We start from the raw sequence: 19,790 nt of genomic DNA, 5'->3' as shown, positions 1-19,790 counted from the left end.
TTTGTGTGTGTGTGTGTGTGTGTGTGGGGGGGGGGGGGGGGGGGGGCTAATACAATTGGGGATGATATAATCTTTTTAAAGATTTTTAAGATGACTGTGGATGACTGTGGGAGTGCCCTTTTCCCAACAAACAATGCAAATATATTCTCTCTTTCCACAGAGTTTGTGAGAATGATGTCTCGTTGATTCTTCAGTAAACCTCACACTACTGCACTAAACACAACACTGGCCAGACTACAGACTGTTAATGTTTTTCTCACATGTACAAAGACATCTTGGTGTTTTTTCAGTTACGTGCAAAACCTCTTATAAAAATCCCTTAAATGTGTTACTGTTGTATAAATCTAATATGTATCATGTGTGTAACGAGAGATGAGAGTGATATTTCAGCGGGAATAGACCAAACCTATGGTGTCTTTAAAAGTTTATATTCATATGAATTTGCATAAGAATTGCATTTAAAAGCCTGAAAAAATAAGATCCTGTTTGCACTGACTAGATACTGTGAAACTTCAATTATAAGATGTATTTTCTGTTTCTTTATTGTATTTTTAATTTGGGTGAATTGGTCACTAACTATGCAGTTTAGTATCTACAAGTTTGTTGAAACATTAATATGAATGTAAAAATGTATTTTCTGAATTTCAATATTTTAATGCCACTTATAGAATCTTCATCTTAAACTTGAATGTGTTAACTGTGAAATATCTAATACACATAGAAAACATGAATGCTTTGTTATGAGTTACAATATTTATTATACAGAGTAGCATCTGAAACAATATTTTTAATATCTTTTTGATACCTGTTTCAGAACAATTACTAGTAATTTGTGTCTAACACACAGTGAATATCAGTTTCATATCCTTGCACCATTTTTCCTCTTGGTGAAATTTAACTGACAACCTGCCTCATAGTACATGGTTATTTTATGTAAGCATACACAGTATGCATATATACCTCTTTGATGTTTCATTTGTACAGCGTTTAATGACTCAGAAAACACATTGTAAATAACAAAAATGAGTGAACAATATTGAAAATAAATACTTTTTTGTGGTCAGATAGCTTATGGCCATATACTAAGTCCATATCAGTTTCATGTATTTTCTTTACACAGTCTTCCAGAATTGCTCTACCTTCCCGATGAATTGAATTAGATCCCCTCGTTCCGGGCACTTTTGGAGGTCATTTATTAGAACCTTTTTCAAAGTATAGACAGTTGCACTGAAGCCAACATTGACAGGAGCCATTGGTGGAGTCCCATCCCACACTGGAGGAATGTACCAGCTCCAATTGTTTAGATCAAACTTGATCACATCTGAGAGCTTATTGATGTTGGCCTTCTTCATTTTAACATCTTTTCCGAACATTTCATTGAGCTGTTCCATCAGCTCTTTACTTCTCTTCAGCTGCTCCAAAGCAGGCATGTCATACATGTTTGTATGTACAAAATGACAAACTGGCTTCTTCTTGCTAACACCCTTCAGCCTTGCAAAAGCATGACACACCATTTCCCAGAGGTCTTTCTCTCTGGAGCTGTCGTTGGAAATACTGACAACTACAACATCACTGAGTGCCACTGCAAGGCTCGCAACTTCTTTGTCACGTTCATGGCTGTGATCATCACGAACCATCCGATGTGGCTTCAGGCCCTCTGTATCAATGAGCATGATGCAGTCACAGCCCAGCTCTTTCCTTATGTCTTTACTGACACTGATCAGCTGTATGAATGCCCCTCTGGTGCATGTACCCACGTTGACGGCAAACCTGACCCCAAACATGGTGTTGAGCAAAGTTGATTTACCTGAATTTTCAGCTCCAATGACTGTGATGACCTTAAGCTTGCTACTGGAATTCATGATGTTATGCAATTCAGTAAGTACCTGGCTGATCCATTTTATTGGGATGTTTGCTGCATCTCCATCAACAAGCTCAAGAGGGAAACCATCAAGCATCATCTGAGCACACTGTCCAGGAAGTTGTTCGATGTTTTTTCTCTGACGACTGTATTCTGGCAGGCAACTCACATTATTATACAGCTGCCCACACTCTCTGACAAAGTGGACTACTCTTAAAGAGCAAGCTGAAATTTGGTTGTCAGTTTCCACAATTTCTTTTGTTTCCTCGAGAGATTTCTGCCTAAGCTCTTTGTATCGATCCTGGAGAGCTGACAGTTGATGCCTGGACAGGTTATCCAGTTCCATTTCCAGCCATTTGAGAAAATGGTAGCGTTGAACCTCTGAGGTTGTCATCCCATGGTGGAAGCATTCCACTGCAGTTGTCATCTCAAAACTTTGCTGCTTGTTCCTCAGCTCTTTCTCTTTTTCTTTTATGGACTCGCAGTAATTGCCAGGGTTATTGTTTCCAACTTTACGTAGCCTCCAGCACTCAGTTTCCACCCATGAAATTGCTTTCCAGATGTTTCCCTGATAAGGCAGTTGCTTGTCTTTGAATTCAGAGATGTTAGTTACCTTTGCAGTGATTTTACTCGCATTCTCCCAAGCAGTCTGGCATTCATCCCTATCCTCATCAACGAGAATCTGACAACAGTGAGCTGTGTAAGCCAAATCTGCCAATGACACTTTTTTGGTTTGGGGGCTTACTAGCATTTTAGAGACTGATTCCTGGAGTGCCTTTAGTAGTTCTGTATCAGTCTTTTTAATCTGACTAATATCAGTCATCTTTAATCTTGGGTTCACAGTCAGTTGTTTGAGTCTATAGCTTTTTCCCTGTGTGCTGCTTATCAAAAAGATATTTGCTTCCACATGTTTTCCTTCCAGATGCTTGAAGTAATTCGTTTCTGATTCATCACAGTAGATGTAAACAGCTGCAGATGCCTGACAGAGGAATGCAAATTGTCTTTCAGAAGTCTTGATATCTCCTCTCATATTGGTAAAAGCCAATGGTTCTGTGAATTTATCTATCTTCCTGTTCCCACACGGGAGGTACCAGCTGATTTCCACCAGTCCATCTGAAATTCTTCTGGGAACATCACAACATGCCATGATACGGTGACAAAATGTGTGATGAATCTGCTGATTGTTGCACAGCAACTTGTTCAACATCTGAGATTTGGACAAAGATGTTTTTCCCAGCCTGACAAACGATACCAAAGGAATATCAGACAGCACAAGTCTTTCATCAAAGTATGACTTTAGGAACGCCTGCTGAGAGGGTCTGAAAGTTCGGACAATGTCGCGCATAGACCACAGCATCATTGTGATTTCTCTTGTTTCAGAGTTTGGAAGCAAGAGCGGGACAGCAAACTGACAGAGTGACATTTTCAGGACCAAGTCCTGCTGAAGAGCACTGTCTGAACAAAGGAACAGTGCAGTTACCAAGTCCAAAAGATTGATAGCATTGCACTTGTCCCCATCTTGAGACACACATGTGGCACTTCTAGCATTTGTATTCAGCAACATGAGTTGCTTTAAAAAGGCCTCAGGAACTGCCCTTGCAGATTTTGGTTTCCTCTGTGATCGATCATACTGATTAATCTCCAGGACAGTGCTAAGTGTGAGCTTGGTGTCATACTGGTCTTCCAGTCCAATCTTTGACAACACCTGCCTTAGACTTGGCTCTGTGAATTAACAAAAGAAACTAGTAAGTGTACTAGGTCATTTTTACTGATTATGATGCATTTATTCTAGTGCTGTCAGCGCCATAACCGCATTAACATGGCAAATCTCAGTTAGCGAGTTATTGTGGATCACTCCATGCGTGGGGCTTCACGGCGTAAACGTGTTAGCACATTTAGCTTATTAACGCCGCCTTAATGTGGTTATGGCATTAACGCCATTTTAACAAGATTAACGCTGACAGCACTAATTTATTTTTCACAACCGAGCATCAGGATACCCACAGAGGACGCATGATAACATACTAAGATAGTGACTGGATCATGGTAAAGCTTTAGTGTGAAGGGCTGGTAACCAACACAAAACATATATAATTCACAACTGCCTTACATCAACCTCAAGTCAAGCTAAAACCTGGCAATTTAATGGCATTTATTTTAAATTTAAAACAAGTGAAGCAGAATGTCTTAATAACAAAACATGACAGTCTAAGGCCATCTGCCTCCCTCACATATTCTTTCTTCCTTCTGCTAACGTTCATTTTCCTTTCTGAAGTGCATACCTTCACCTCTCCAGGTTCTCTTCACCTGCTCCCTTGTCTCACTACAGACCACACTGTTGTCTGCAAACATTGTAGTCCACAGAGACCCCTGCCTGACCTCATCTGTCAGTCTGTCCATCACCACTGAAAACCCCAATCGCAGCACCACTTTTAACCAATGTTGGGGAGTAATGGAATACATGTACCGGCGTTAACAATTTAAAATACAAAATATGAGTAACTGTATTCCGTTACCGTTTAAAGAGGTGGTATTCAGAATACAGTTACTTTGCTGAAATAAAGGGATTACATGATGGTCTTTTCCTGTTTCATATGTTACGCGGTCCCCTCTCTGTTTCCGGTGGAAACCCAAACAAAACACGCATTAAGAGGCTCTAATGCCTGTGTCTCAATTAGGGCTGCCACAAACGATTATTTTGATAGTCGACTAGTCACCGATTTTTTTTGCGATTAGTCGACTAATCAGATCATCATCCATTGGACTTAAAACGTACAGCTTATTGCACCAGCAGCATCTGGTCTTATATAACTATCATTAGCTTACAGCTTTAAGTGTTTAAGGTATGTGCTAACTAAAAATAAAGACAAGATGATAGTTTGTTAAATTTTAATGAAGTTTGCAGAATGTTTCGGTAAAGTTTAATAAACTCCTTGCTATCTAAAATATAACAGGACACCGGAGTAAATTCTCCAGCATCTCACACTTCTGATAATCAGCTGTCTGCTTGACGTTTATTCAGCTGTGTAAAAACTATAACTTTAATCTCAGCCAAACCGATTTACTCAGGAACAAATAAAATACTGAAAAAAGCCAAACAATAACATTTTTAAGTTATCTACGGTAAGTGACTTATATATCATGTTTAACCTGAGTAGCGAAAGACGGCGGTGGGTTTGAAAACGATTTGCCAGGAGTCCGGTGTTCTCACGGCTCTAGTGAGCCTCGCCCCCGGCTAGCTATCGAGCTAGTGGGTAACAGACGTCTCCGAAAACGTCAGAGCGCTTTTGAAAATATGTGGTGTCCTGATAAACTGAGCAGATATTTGAGGTTTACACAGCTACATTCTCGCCTGAAAATATGTTAAACGTTTATTTTGTGACCCAGAAAGAATAATAAGAGTAACATTAAAACTAACTAGCTGCCACCATTGTTGGAAACTGCGCTGGGCCGCGCTATGAATTCTGGAACACAGCTTCTTCTTCGGGGTTTAACGGCAGCTGGCATCCTTGTACATGCAGTGCTGCCATCTTCTGTTTCAGTCCGTTATTACACTCTTAAATCCTACTACTTATTCCTGCGTCTTTTGTGATCTTACAAAGCTTCAAACGACACGTCGACTATTAAATCAGTCGTCGACGATTTTAATAGTCGACGTAATCGTGACTAGTCGACTAATCGTGGCAGCCCTAGTCTCAATCTCGTGGCCCATGTCGCCTCTACTTGCAGCCTGCATAATGACCTGTTTTATATACGCACGGAAAAGTTTTCTATACGAGATTGCTGCAAAAAGTGCAGCCTTACCTAATGTCCACCTACTGTTACTCATTTTATATTAAGATTTAAAAATCTAGTTGGTGTTGGTATGACAAGTATCCTTCAGTAATAGTAATAAATCACACAGCAATAGTACATTCATGTAGTTGTAAAAAGCTTGTTACAAAATATATTTGGGGGCATGTATTCTGTAATCTGTAGTGGAATACATTTTAAAAGTAACCTTCCTAACACTGCTTTTAACTCATCTCTCACTCTTACCGCACACCTCACCACTGTCTCTGCTGTCCTCATCTCCTGCACCACCCTCACATACACATAGTTCCTCTCTTGACACCCTGTCATATACTTTCTCTAGATCCACAAAGACACAGTGAAGCTCCTTCCAGCCTTCTCTATACTTCTTCATCAACACAAACATAGCATGAAGCCACACTGCCGCTCGCTGATCATCACCTCTCTTCTTAATCTAGCTTTAGCATTTCTTTCCCATAGATTCATGGTATCATTCATCACCTTTATTCTTCTGTAGTAAAATTGTTCTTGAAAATTGGTACCAGTAAAGTATATCTGTACATGTAATGTGAGAAAATAAATGCTAGCAGTTGTAATTCTTCAAATATGTCTATATAGTTGACATTAAAAAAAATAATAATTAAAAAGCAAGTGCTTTAACATCATCTCACCTGTGCGTGTGCAGATAGAAATTGGCTCGCTGCACCTATCATTCACCACTGTTGAGACAGAGATGGTGTACTTTGTGTCTGGTTCTAAATCAGAGACTTTTTTGCAGTAATCATGGGTGTGTATCACCAGAGGCTCTTTTCCTGGACTTTCAACAGCTATGAGAAATTGTTGAGGAATTCCCTCCATTTTTTCTCCATCCATCCATTTCAAGGTCAGAGATGTAGCATCGGAGTGCTCTTTTGTTAAATGTCGAGGGGGTGACACAACTGCAAGAGAGCAGTGATTATGTTTAATCCAATTAAAATATGAACAGTGAAGCAAATCTAAAAATGATGTGGATTTTCAGATTTTACCTGTGAAAACAGTTGCAGTGACCCATTCGCTTAAATTGCCATCTTCATCTTCTGTGGCCACGCTGAAGAAATACTGTTGTCCAAGTTCAAGGTTGCTTATTTCTATTTTATGAAAATTTTTGATGACTAAGCGACCTTCCACCTTCTGCAAAGAGCTCCACATGATCCTGAAGCTTTTGGGTCCTTCTAGTCCCTTTGGGTTTCCCCAGCTGAGGACCACCGAGTTTGGCTTCACTGACGGGAACTGAATCCTACCAGGAGGGGGCACCACTGGAAAATGTAATGTAAAATAAGAAAACATTTTCTTTCCGCTGTACTCATTTACCTAACGATAAAAAAAGATAAATATTTGAATTCATTTGATTCCAACATTATCATGACTTTAAAATTCAACTGATGTAGCAAAACACAATTTTTAAATATGGTTAAAAATAATAATTTCTTGTCTTAAAACCACAGAATGACTCAATAATTTAGTCATTATAAGTTATAATTGATAATGAATCTGTTAATACCTGAAAAACATGTTTTACACTTCAAAGTCTGTCTAATTAATTGGCTTTGGAGAAGCATAAATCTCTGAAGATAGTGCCAACAGCACACTTTTAACTTTGACCTTTTAACTTTGACCATTTTAGATGTTTCTATTTCTTTATTGGTCTGCTGTGGCATGGTAGCAGTGCGCTCAACTTCAAATCTAAGGTAATGACACACACTGGTGATTGTACTTCTGAGTATTTACAGATGGCAATATAAATGCATTTCAGGTATAAGCTGTCAGCAGTCCATCCATATATATTCATCAACGAAGGTCATTACTTTCTGTTTTCTGCTTTGAAACTGAACTTTCCGAACAAAATTTGATAGTCTTTTTCCCTGTATTAATTTCATATAAATTATATGAAAAGAGGAAAGTGTCAAAACTTCATTAAATGGTGAATCTCTCCATTGATTTCTTATTGTAGCCACAGATCATTGTTACTTAGATGCCATAGTGAATCATTATATAGTGTCAGTCACCTTTGTGTGGCATTTCATAGTCCTCGGGTTCTTCATCATCAGACAACTGTAATTAAATAGCGATTGTAAGAAAAATGCAGCACATCAGCGATGATTTCGATATCACCCTTTCACTTGACTCACGGCCTGTTGTGTCCTCCATGCCCTGTGCTCAGTGATGTCATGTCCCCTGTGTTTCCCCTCTGCACAAATGCTGCAAATAGACATCTGATCAGTCCTGCAGAAGAAATCCAGAGACTTTTCATAATGAAGACACCGTTTTCTCTCGACTTCACTGCACACATCTATGAGCTTATGTCTATTCAGGGCATCCACTTTGTAGTGTTGCCGGCCATCCTTCTCACAGAAGGAAACGTTGCAGGTCAGGCAGGTCTTCACAGCAGCAATTTTGCTACAAATGTCACAGATCACCTGTCTGTTTTCAAACAGAAAAGTAAAAGGTTGATTAGTAGTGGCATTGCCTTCTTTATCAATGAACTGAAATTCAGCAGTTATCTTACATATTATCATATATAACAGTCTCAACGTCAGAGTCGAAATCCCCTGATCCACTTGTTTTAGATGATGAGTAACCCGATGTAGATGACTTTGTGGATTCTGCTCTCTCTAGATCATCCTGGTGACGACTGAAAGGCAAAGGGGGGGGGGGGGGGTATTCCAACCATCTCAAAATTTTGTAATATGAGCAGGAAGAATTCAATGGAGGTATGTTGTTTTACTATCTAAAGTCTCTGACTTTAGGTCTGCATGACAATGCAACACTGGATCTACTTTCTACAGTTTATATACTGTGCATGTAGCTAAGCTGGAGACGACAGGGAAGGCGCCCTATTCACATGTGTTCCCTAGTTTGGGGGTATCCCAGACACCAATAAAAAGTCTGTAAGCAGTATCAGCAAATCATATTTAAACTGCTGGGGATAAAGTCTGGCGTACGTTTTGTTGTCCTCAAAAGTTGATTCTGTCTCTTGTTCAAAATAGTCCCAGTGTGGAGTCTCCAATCTGAAAGAATAATGACATCATTTGTTAAGCTACTTCTTATCATGGATTCACAATTATGAACAAGGTAAGCAAGACTTTCAAGCTTAAACACATTGAAGTACCAAGCTTGGTTACCAAGATGGCTTTACTCAACAACTGAGGGTTGGATCTTTTTTATGCTTTCCAATGTCAAAATTAAATTTATGCATGAGCAGATTGAGCTGGATACTCCTAGCTTTAGCAAACATACGTGTCAGTTGTTCTTAATTGGGTGGAATTTTCAGTTAACGTTTTGGTGGCTACTCAAACCTGATTTTAACAACAACCTGCTTTAAAGGGTTCAAAAAGCTTAAAATAAAACTCGCCAGATTTGAGTGTCTTACTGATTTTGGGGTTGGTCATCAATGGAAGTCCTCTTCAGCAAACATGGAGAAAATTTAGCCTCCTCAATGATATTAGATGTCTTCACTGGATATACAGCAGCTGTAGGCCCCATTAAGTTTAACCTGAAAAATCATTGCAAAGAGCAAATGTTATGCATGTATTTAGTTAATTCAACAGACATGCTGTATGGCATACTGTCTACTATATTTCAATGTTTAAAACATACTTGGGAAGACTCTCAACACCACTCATATGTCCACCCCAATATTTTGGCATTCCATATACTTTTCTGAAAGACAACAATAAGACTAGGACGTTCAAGCTTTATTTGGCCATTTTATTAGTAAAAATGCAAGGATAAAAGTTTACATTTCACCCATTCCAGCTAGACACAGTTAACTTTAATAAAATTGTCACTAATGAAGGTTTAACCACGGAAAGAAATTTTATTAAAATCTGGTATATATTACTGTTTTACTGTAAAACTAATTCAACAAGCTTTCTATAGGGCTTCTGTACTGCAAATTAAAAAAATAAATAAAAAAAGAACTAGAATCTTGCAGGTATGGGAACCATAACGTCAGACATTTGAGTCTAAAATCCACCATCAAAGTTAAAAAATAATAGAAGAATCGTGAGTAAATCTGCCTTACTGATCTTTCCTAAAATGGAGAGGTACATCTTTGGAAGAACTCTCTGATGCACAGACAGACCTCGCTGTTTCCTGACTGAGAAAAAAAAAAAAAATTGCATTTCTTTTAAACAGATGACAAAAAAATAAAAATACTCAGCAGATTTTGTCCATTTTAAAAAAAATCCAACAAAACTAACAACATCACTGAGTTTACATTTAAAGTTAGATTAGGTATCCTTTAGAATATCAGGCATACCAGTCTAAAATCCATCACTCATAAATTAATAAATACTACTACTACTATTACTACTAATACTAATCAGCAGCAGCAGCAGAACCATAAAAGAAGAAATAAGAGAGAAAATTCACTATCAAAGATGAAAAAATAATAAAATCTGTCTTACAGATGTTTCTTGAAATGGAGAGGTACATCTTTGGAAGAGCTCACTGACTGACAGTCAGATTGGTGTTGATTTTTAGACCATTGTGTCTTTTTACTGTGTAGAAAAAAGGATTTAATGAGAAACAAAAACAACCTTTAAATTGTGTTTTTTAAAGAATAGGGAGGTTTATCAGGGTAGGGTGCTCAAAGGTAGATCTTACAGATGTTTCTTGAAATGGAGAGGTACGTCTTTGGAGCCACTCTGTGATGCACAGACAGAGTGTGCAGACCCCGGTGTTTTCTCACTGAGAAAAAAAGTAACAATAAATTGTATGTCTTTTAAACAGCTGAGACATCTAAGGGAAGATAATACCATTTTTGAATCTCTAACAAAACTAACAACATCACAGAGCTTACATTAAAAACTACATGAGGCATCCTTTAAAATATCAGGCATGCCAGTATAAATCCACTATCAATGCTAAAAAATCAATATAAATAAAATAATTAAGTCATACTAGTACTACTACTAGTTATAACAGTAATAATAGAGGACGGACGGACGGACGGACGGACGGACGGACGGACGGACAACAATGGAAAATGCACAACATGAGGAAAGACGAGGAGAAAAAAAAGAACTCCCCCCAGACTGAGCTCCAACAGGGAGATCAGTTTGAGAACTGAAAAAAAAACACCTCAGCACATAGCACATGAACCATCACATCTCACAACATAGAAGACACAGACAAAGATGAAAAAATAATAAAATCTGTCTTACAGATGTTTCTTGAAATGGAGAGGTACATCTTTGGAAGAGCTCACTGACTGACAGTCAGATTGGTGTTCATTTTTAGACCATTGTGTCTTTTCACTATGTAGAAAGAAGGATTCAGTGAGAAAAAAAACATCCTTTAAAATGTGCTTGCTACAGTAGGGTGCTCAAAGGTAGATCTTACAGATGTTTCTTGAAATGGAGAGGTACGTCTTTGGAGGAACTCTGTGAGGCACAGACAGAGTGTGCAGAGCCCGGTGTTTTCTCACTGAGAAAACATCACAAAATCCATGAATGTAAAAAATTTAATTAATGATTCCATGATATGATAACACACAAATCTCTCCACACATGGGCTTACTTGATATGTGTATTACATGTAAATGGAAGTTAATGAGTCTTTATCAAAGCTCTCAGTTGAACTGACAAAGCAGAGTACAGTTCCTTAAACTGCATCATACTTAAATGAGATGCTGAGATCTTACCTGAGGAATGCATATTGGTAGGCAGGATGTGTCTACCTACTATTTTGAGTCTTTTTGCTAAGACAAGCTAAATGGCTGTCGCATTTAACATGAGGTTAGCAATCTTTTCGTCTTCCTTAAACTACTTTTTTAATGTGTAAGTGAGCATGTTACTGTTTAATTTTGAAACTCTGTACCAAAACAGTCACAGGACTTTGGCCTTGGTGTCTTCAGTCCGAGTTTATGAAACCTTGGCTTCCTTTTCACAAACTGCAGGTGTTTTGAATATTGTCAGGTTCAGTGTCCTCTAACATTGTTATCAGTGGCAGCAATATTACTGTACTACTGTAGTTGGCCCTTCCTGCACCTTCTGGTTTGCTAAGGGGGCCATAAATCCTGATAACAGCATCATGGAGCATGTTTTGTTTCAAAATACATTTGCAAGGTTTATGCCTGGTGTCCAGTTATTTTCACTGCCTGACTGGGTCTTATCAGTCTCTGCCCATCCCTTGCCACATCTCTATCACATGAATCTTTTCCTGTAAGGAAACGAAGACATTAGTCTTGACTGGAGATTATTATATAACAGATGTAACCTTACTAAAGTCTATGACAGAATTTTTTTCTGGAGTTTTTTCTGGAGTTAATGTCTCTGCTTTATCATGCTGCATGGAGGCATGACTAGTGTGTGTTCCTTCACGGGCGAATTGTATGGATGGAAAACGATTCTGGAAAGAGATCATTTTCATTTTTACATCAAACCATGTCAGTGTGAATGTCACCGGAAAACTGAAATAGCAGAAGAGTACAGATTTGTAAGTTATAGCATAAATCATTTGCTGGACCTTCACCCAGGAGACTTGGCTTCATAATCGAATGTGGACTCGTTTTGTGTTTTTTCATCTTCTTTTTCTTTCTGTTTTGTTTTGGGGGGGTTCTTGCTTTGCATTACATTTCTCAGACAACACCTGTGTTTTCATGCCTGGATGGGTTTATTAAACCACTTTGCCGTTATGCTGGGCTGGAGGACACCTGAAAAGATTTTATGTGCACTCATTCACTACCTTGAGGTGTCAAAATAATCAAATTTTCTATTGACCATTCATCTGAAGCATAATCATCGGAGTAGCAAGCACAGACTTAAGGTATGTAATGGGTTACTAAGGTTTGAAACAGATTGTTAAATACAGCACTAACAACTTGCAGCCTTTTCCAGTAAGTCACCATGTAATTGACATATCTCTATATTTTTTCAGTAGCGCTGTCATTTGAAAGATTTGAAAGATCTTCTCACCTTTTGCTCTTGTCGCTAGAGCCAGACGATATTCCTGTCAATTCTTTATCACAGAATTTAGACACAAGGCTCTTCACTCTGACCCTTAAAAGTATCAAAACAGTATTCTGTAAATCTGCTTCATTATTTGTCCTTGAAGAGCAAATCTTGCTTAGTAGATTTTGAGAACAAAAAGTTCAAAAAAGGATCCATACCTTGCATCATCGTTCTCCAAAGACTCCATATTTTTTTCTGATTTTCTGATTAAACCTTACACCATCCTCCTTTGGACAATACTGCTACTGGGCCATAGACGATGAGTACCAACCTGCAGATGTAATTAAAAACCACATATCAAGTGTCAAATCCTAAAATGATACTGAGTCATCTAATAAACATATGGTTGTGTTCTGATTTCAGTGCATAATGTTAGACACACTGGGGTAAATTTCACAATTTCAGAGGTTATAAGAACTGAAAAAAGTTGTAAACAGCTGTAAATTATGTTGCCCACAATGCCTTTAACTTTAAAGTTTAATGTGATTCCAAAAGGATACAGGAAAATTAAAGCTATTTCTTATATTTTGTAAACTTTGTAATATATAATAACTGTTACTGTTATTTTCTTGGCACAACTGTAACCACATAATTTCCTTAGGGATTAACAAAGTATTCAGATTCTGGTTCTGTTTAATTTATAAGACCTAGTAATTTGTCATTATAATAATAAAGTACTGATTTTAAACAAAAGTTTTACAATGTTTTTTAAAATGTTGATTCTAATAACTACTGTCACTTTCAAATTCAGAGGAAAAATAGGTCATGGTATAAATCTGGACTCACTACTACAAGACAGAAAATATTAACCCTCTGAGGTCCATGTGTCATCAGTAACAGGACCAGCCCTAATCCTAACTGAAGCCCTATAATAATATATCATTTCTGTTTTTATTAACTTGTTCTCTTAAGTCTTAACAATCAGAGAGCAAATAAAATTATTAGTCTAACTGACAGGCATCAAAAACTGTTAACTGTTTTAAACCAGAAAAGTCAGTTTGCCTTTCTTAGAAATATAGCATCATCAAGTATGATTCTCAGCATTTAGAGGGTTAGAAAGAGTTAATCACAATTTTGAAGAAGAAGGGTTTGGTAGGTATGCAAAGAGTGATGAATTAGAGTCAAGGTTAAAAAGAAGAAAAAGCAGGACAAAAGAAACCCCTTGATAATAATTTGTGTGGCCCATGAAGGAAAGACGAACCATTTACAGTTGATGTTAACAGTAAAAATCAGCACATAATTATGACCAAAATTTATTTTTGAAGTCACCATAACAGACCAAACTTTCCTGAACTTAGCAAATATAGATAGTTTCAGTTAATGGTACGTAACTAATTTGACTGTAAACTAGCAAGCGTACCAAAGTGGCAGTTACCAACAAAAAACACCATTCTCTCAATAAAACATTAGAAACATTATACTTGTGTTTGTGCCAGATTCTTAATTAGGCACTTTTTTAATAGCACTTTGAAAATCCTTGCACTCGAGTAAATTTAAACTTCTACTTAGAAAGGCTCACGGAAAATCTATATATCACGAAAGGCAGAAGTGAAATATTACATGATAACATGTGTAGCTACTTGGACAGTCCTTTCAGGTCAGGAAACTATATCAGCCATTGTAGACCTTTTTTGAATGTCGCCTGCACTGTCAGACTATTATTTCAAAACAAGAGCAATTTGATGTAGAATAAAAAGTATATACCTGAAACACATCTGCATTTACATTCATCATCAACTGTCCACTTTGACAATGATAAACCTACTCTAAAGTGTTTTTCACTTATTTGACTTGTATGTGGAATTAAAATGACTTACCTGAGAGAGTCTCCTTGAGATCCAGTTCTTAGACAAACCCAGACTCCACTGTAGTGAGCTGGAGGTGAGAGAGTTAAAAAGGAGGAGTCTGAATTGCACAGTATGACTTACACAATATGACAGTATAAAATGACTGACAAAGTTACTGGACTCTCATTCTCATATATTTAATAATTAACCTGTTCACATGCTAGCATGCTATGTGGTTTGGATTTATGATTAGTTATGACCTTGTGTCAAAAAAACGTATTCATACTTCTGTGAATGTGCCCTCTTGCAAACTGCATTTCAGCAGACTTTGAAGGAAAAAAAATTAAACAGGCTCATAAAAGTTTTATTTTAGTAATCCAACCACAACTAAGTTGTAGGTCTTAAAAACACAGATTACAGCTATGTTCAAGGATTCATTAGGTGAATGATCCTGTACAAGGAGTGTGACAAAGTGGGTGAGAAGACCATTTGTCTACATTCTTAGTTAACATTCTTGTTTTGATTTAACCATATTTCACATGTAATCTGCAATAGGCAAACATCTACTATCCCGGGTTTGTTTATGTTCTGCACTTTTACAGATTATATAATATAACATCTTGGTTTAAATCAATTCATGCAAGTTTGTTAAGTTAACATGTTATTTATTTCAACTGTTAATTTGTATTGTTTGAACTTACCTTTACCTACCTGTCTTCCAGAAGCAAAAGGAGGAAATGTAGTTCTACTTCCTGCTTTATACCTTCTGGGTTCATCTGAGGTCACAGGAAGAGACCAAGGGCAGGAGGGGAAGAATTCTTATAATTTAATAAAGTTGATTTTAAAGGGTTTATAAAGAAATAGATTTAATGTTGTGATATGTATTGATTACACCAGAGTTTATGTTGCCAGTCAAGAGGAGTAGTAGAGGATGAATATAATCATGTTCATCTCACCTACCTACTGAATGGAATAGTCCAGAGGAGAAAGTGTTTGATTAAGGGGACTATTTAAGCAGACGAACTCAGGTGTTTCAGAAGAAGGGTTCAGGTCAGTGTAGCTGTGTGCAGTTTGACCTTAATTTCCGTTGATTTAAGTTCAGTTATGTTTATTTGAATTGAGTTTATTATAGAGTTGAGTTTCTTATTTGTTTCTTTGTAAATATTCTTGGGCCACAGAATGGTGAATAAATCACTTGCTACACTGGACAGCATCAGTCTCCTGCACTTCTTTGACCGCTTAAGTCGAGTCCTACCACTAGTGATGGCCAAATGAAGCTTTCCGAAGCACTGAAGCTTGTATTGAAAAACGGTTCATTACTCGAAGCTTTTCAACACAGTCCTCTCCGGTGACATCTGGTGGTGAAAATTTTGAAGAGCAGCTTGAATCTGCAAAATAAAACGGACTGCTCAATTATCACTGCTCACTCAAGAGTGGAGTTCTCTCTGATATTGGGCCACCGTTCCGTTGCTTTGAACATGTAATTGGTTTTGTTTTCTCGATTGGGGGGCTGAAAAAAATGTAATGCGTATTTGCGTAATACATTTTGATCAATAAACTTTCCCTATTTAAACATGCACTATGGTGGCCTTTCTTTGCTCATAACTCCTTGATGTTGGTAAATACAATAAGTGAGCAATATATACATTATACATATGATAACACACAGCACATTATGGAGTATGCCCCTGCTGTGAAGTCCTGCCTCCATCTACTTGTCGTTTAATCACTGGACAGCTGGACAGGTTCATACAAAATATTAGATTAGGCCAATTGTCCTATACATATTTTTGACCTAGGGGTGGGATTGATTGTGAACTGGAAAGGGAAAATGCTTAGGAAGCTGAGGGCTGCATCGTCACTGATTTGTAGAATCACCTAATGTGAGTAACAGGTTATAGTGAGAATGACGTCATATAACAGTTTTTTGTTGAAAGCAGAAAAAACTAGAGACCAGAAGGAGTCAGAGCTAAAAACTCCTCCCGTTATATTTTCTCATTGAATGCAGAGAGGAGCTTTTTATTGAGATATTTTAATCTACAGCACAGCATGCCGCTCTCTCTCTCTCCTGATATGAGTGAATGAAGCTCACCCACCAATCTCTGTTTCTTTCATCTATGTGACAGTCATTCAATCATTCGAATACTATATTTACATATTATTTATATATCTATATATGATATTCATTTAATTACACTTTTGATTTCAGCGTTTAAATAATTGGATAGTAATAATATAATATCTTATAATGTATTATCATATATAATAATTGGATATTATTCTTCATAATCCACAGTGAAAATAATAATGAGAGCGAGGGCATTCTTTTCTTTTGCACATGCATATGTAATGAATAGATATAGTAGTATCGAAAACATTCATTCAGTAGTTACCCATCCAAATCACTCTCGCTGATAAAAAAATAAATAAATAAATGTGAATCATTGCACCTGGCAATAACTAGAAGCAGCAGATACGCCACCTGCTGAAACTGCAGGAGTCACAACAAAACCTTGTTTAATCATGGTCACGTGACCTGGGTGTTTTGAACAGCGCTGTAGAGCAGCGTTTCGAAACATCGAAACTTCGTTGGAGTACCCAGAGAGAACCCACACAAACACAGGGGGAAAATGCAAAGTCCACAGAGACAGAAAGACCCCGGCCTGATGGTGGAATTGAACTCAGAACAATCTTGCTGTGAGGCAATAGTGCTAACCAAGTGCTTTGCGCCTTTTTTATTTAATTAATGTAAATGGTAAAATGGTAAATGGCCTGTATTTGTATAGCGCTTTTCTTTAATGTACGCATATTTAAACATCAATTTTATTATCTGAGACCACTAATGAATATACTTCCATCCATCCATCCATCCATCTTCATCCGCTTTATCCGGAGCCGGGTCGCGGGGGCAGCAGCCTAAGCAAAGAGGCCCAGACCTCCCTCTCCCCAGCCACCTCCTCCAGCTTATCCGGGGGAATACCAAGGCGTTCCCAGGCCAGCCGAGAGATATAATCTCTCCAGCGTGTCCTGGGTCTGCCCCGGGGCCTCCTCCCGGTGGGACATGCCTGGAACACCTCACCCAGGAGGCGCCCAGGGGGCATCCTTGTCAGATGCCCGAACCACCTCAGCTGGCTCCTTTCGATGTGGAGCAGCAGCTGCTCTACTCTGAGCCCCTCCCGGATGGCCGAACTTCTCACCCTATCTCTAAGGGAGAGGCCAGCCACCCTTCGGAGGAAGCTCATTTCTGCCGCTTGTATCCGCGATCTTGTTCTTTCGGTCACTACCCACAGCTCGTGGCCATAGGTGAGGGTAGGGACGTAGATCGACCGGTAAATTGAGAGCTTCGCTTTTACACTCAGCTCCCTCTTCACCACGACGGACCGGTGCAGCGTCCGCATTACTGCAGCTGCAGCCCCAATCCGTCTGTCGTTCGCGAGTGATGAATATACTTGTGTTATGCAATATGTGTGAAGCACTTAATCACAATTAATAGTACACTCTTAACAATTTTAGTGAAAAGTTTCATTTCTCAAAACTTGTATATGAATTTATGAATGTCTCATTCTCTGTTGTCCCATTTTGTCCCCTATTTAATAACAGCACTGCAGATGTAAGGACTCTGTTTTTTGTAGAACCTGATAACGTATGCTATCCCATCATGACTGAGATCACCAGAAGCTTGTGTGATGGCAGCTATGTTATTCCTTAGTTGTGTGAACATTCTGCTTAGCCTCCCATCATGTCCTTTTAAAAGGGTAGGAAACACTGGGATTAAATTAAATCATGACCATCCACTAACGATGAACTTATAATCAGTCCCACACATGTTCATATGCATAAGACTGATAATAACTGATAAAGACTATTCACAGGGGTGTTGACATTCAAAACAGGTGGTCTGGGGTTCGAGCTATTATTCCAGCTCTTAAATGGTAAACGGCCTGTATTTGTATAGCACTTTACTTGGTCCCTAAGGACCCCAAAGCACTTTACACATTCAGTCATCCACGCATTCACACACACACTGGTGATGGCAAGCTACATTGTATCCACAGCCACCCTGGGGCGCACTGACAGAGGCGAGGCTGACGGACACTGGCGCCACCGGGCCCTCTGACCATCACCAACAGGTGAAGTGTCTCGCCCAGGGACACAACGACCGAGACTGTCGGAGCCGGGGCTCGAACCGGCAACCTTCAACAAGACGAACTGCCAACTCTTGAGCCACGATCACCCTATCGCTCTTATTCCCTATTAAAAACCTTACATTTTGTTTGAATTTTCCTGCCTCCTGCATTATGGGTCCATTAATGCACACTCCACAGAGCTATATTGTGACTGATGTTGCTTTTAGCTCAGTAAGCAAAGCATGATGTGTTGCTCTTCTGAATGCGTGGTCACTTTTGGTCAGTCTGACTGTGCTTTATGTGCACCCTAATTCAGTTTCCACAGATTGTTTAGAGGTCCATGTGCAGCCTTGTTAGTAACCTTTAGCATAGCCATGACTTGACACTGTGAAAGAGCCTCTTGTCTTTGTATAGCATTTTGAGTTTGACACTTTAACTCAGTGTCAGTGTTTCCCACTGTCCCAGTGTTTCATAGTAATCAGTGTTCTGGAAACTTGAAGGGCAGATGTATTTGTAATAGCTGGCTGCAAGATCTTTTATTTGGACAAGCTTCAGATATTATGATCAAATCTACCTGAGTATCACCTGAGTTTTACTAAAGGAACAGAAGTCAAGTAAATCAAACCTATAGTTTGCTGGATGTGAAACACTGCATATCTCCTTTATTCTACATTTGAAAATGTGTCTAAATCCTCAAACTGTTTGATTATTTCCAGGTTTATATACAAACATGACAGGTACTTACACTTAAAAGATATTGCAATGAGGCTTTCCGGGTGTATTACAGAGGTTATAACCCAGAATACCAATGATATTATGTGTTTGATATTGTAAACAAGTGCAGTAAATGAATGTGAGGTGGAGACTTTGTATTGGAGCTCTGGGAGGGTTGGTGTCAGTCTACACAGAGCTGCTCCCACACAGCAGCATGGCCAAACTAAGAACTCACCACCTACTTGTACGAGTAGGTGGAGAAGTAGAGATAGACAGACAGATGGATGAAACAGACACACATAGAGAGACTGTGTGTGTCTCTCACACTTTCACTGTGCATAACAGAAAATCCTAATGGGGTCCTTCAAACCCATGTTGGACAAGCATCCGGACCAACATGGGATATGTCAAGAGAACACTTTTTAGGAAAATAACAACCAAAGAAGTCATGCACATGTCACAATTTTATATAAATTTACATTGTTAAAATTATAACTACACTCTCCAATTTTTT

The 19,790-nt window shown here is 38.5% G+C and overlaps 2 protein-coding genes across 10 annotated transcripts in view; one reads left to right on the top strand and one right to left on the bottom strand.

Moving 5' to 3' along the window:
- cabp2a (calcium binding protein 2a) overlaps positions 1 to 1,091 on the top strand; it is a 28,195-nt gene extending 27,104 nt beyond the window's left edge. For all 4 annotated transcript variants that reach the window (XM_026169905.1, XM_026169906.1, XM_026169904.1 and 1 more), the window contains one exon: positions 161 to 1,091. In XM_026169905.1, coding sequence (XP_026025690.1) covers positions 161 to 186 — 26 coding nt within the window. In that variant the 3' untranslated portion in view covers positions 187 to 1,091. The remainder of the gene's footprint in view (positions 1 to 160) is intronic.
- Positions 860 to 15,210, bottom strand: LOC113023660 (up-regulator of cell proliferation-like). Of its 6 annotated transcripts, none has more exons than XM_026169897.1 (18): positions 15,137 to 15,210; positions 14,466 to 14,523; positions 12,807 to 12,919; positions 12,613 to 12,696; positions 11,039 to 11,122; positions 10,861 to 10,953; positions 10,301 to 10,384; positions 10,102 to 10,194; positions 9,717 to 9,791; positions 9,290 to 9,352; positions 9,063 to 9,185; positions 8,635 to 8,700; positions 8,199 to 8,324; positions 7,822 to 8,113; positions 7,699 to 7,744; positions 6,679 to 6,948; positions 6,325 to 6,591; positions 860 to 3,583 (listed from the first exon to the last, which is right to left on the bottom strand). In XM_026169897.1, exons 3-18 carry the CDS (start codon positions 12,833 to 12,835, stop codon positions 1,113 to 1,115), a joined length of 4,266 nt encoding a protein of 1,421 aa, XP_026025682.1. In that variant the 5' UTR covers positions 12,836 to 12,919; positions 14,466 to 14,523; positions 15,137 to 15,210; the 3' UTR covers positions 860 to 1,112. The 6 variants fall into 6 exon arrangements, with proteins under 6 accessions (XP_026025682.1, XP_026025684.1, XP_026025687.1 ...); XM_026169899.1 differs by lacking the exon at positions 15,137 to 15,210 and adding an exon at positions 14,722 to 14,914; XM_026169902.1 differs by lacking the exon at positions 8,199 to 8,324.
- Between the last annotated feature and the right edge of the window lie 4,580 nt (positions 15,211 to 19,790).

Source organism: Astatotilapia calliptera, chromosome 6, assembly GCF_900246225.1.
Source record: "Astatotilapia calliptera chromosome 6, fAstCal1.2, whole genome shotgun sequence".
Classification (NCBI taxonomy): Eukaryota; Metazoa; Chordata; class Actinopteri; order Cichliformes; family Cichlidae; genus Astatotilapia; species Astatotilapia calliptera.
The sequence above is the reverse complement of the archived record's forward strand: the minus strand, read 5'-3'. Positions and strand labels throughout refer to the sequence as shown.

Coding starts and splice junctions, on each gene's coding strand:
- LOC113023660 (XM_026169897.1), bottom strand. CDS start 12,835: ATGGAGTCTTTGGAGAACGATGATGCAAG. Junction 10,385..10,860: donor CTCCATTTCAAGAAACATCT/GTAAGACAGATT, acceptor TTTTTTTCTCAG/TGAGAAAACACCGGGGTCTG. Junction 10,195..10,300: donor CTCCATTTCAAGAAACATCT/GTAAGATCTACC, acceptor TTTTCTACACAG/TAAAAAGACACAATGGTCTA.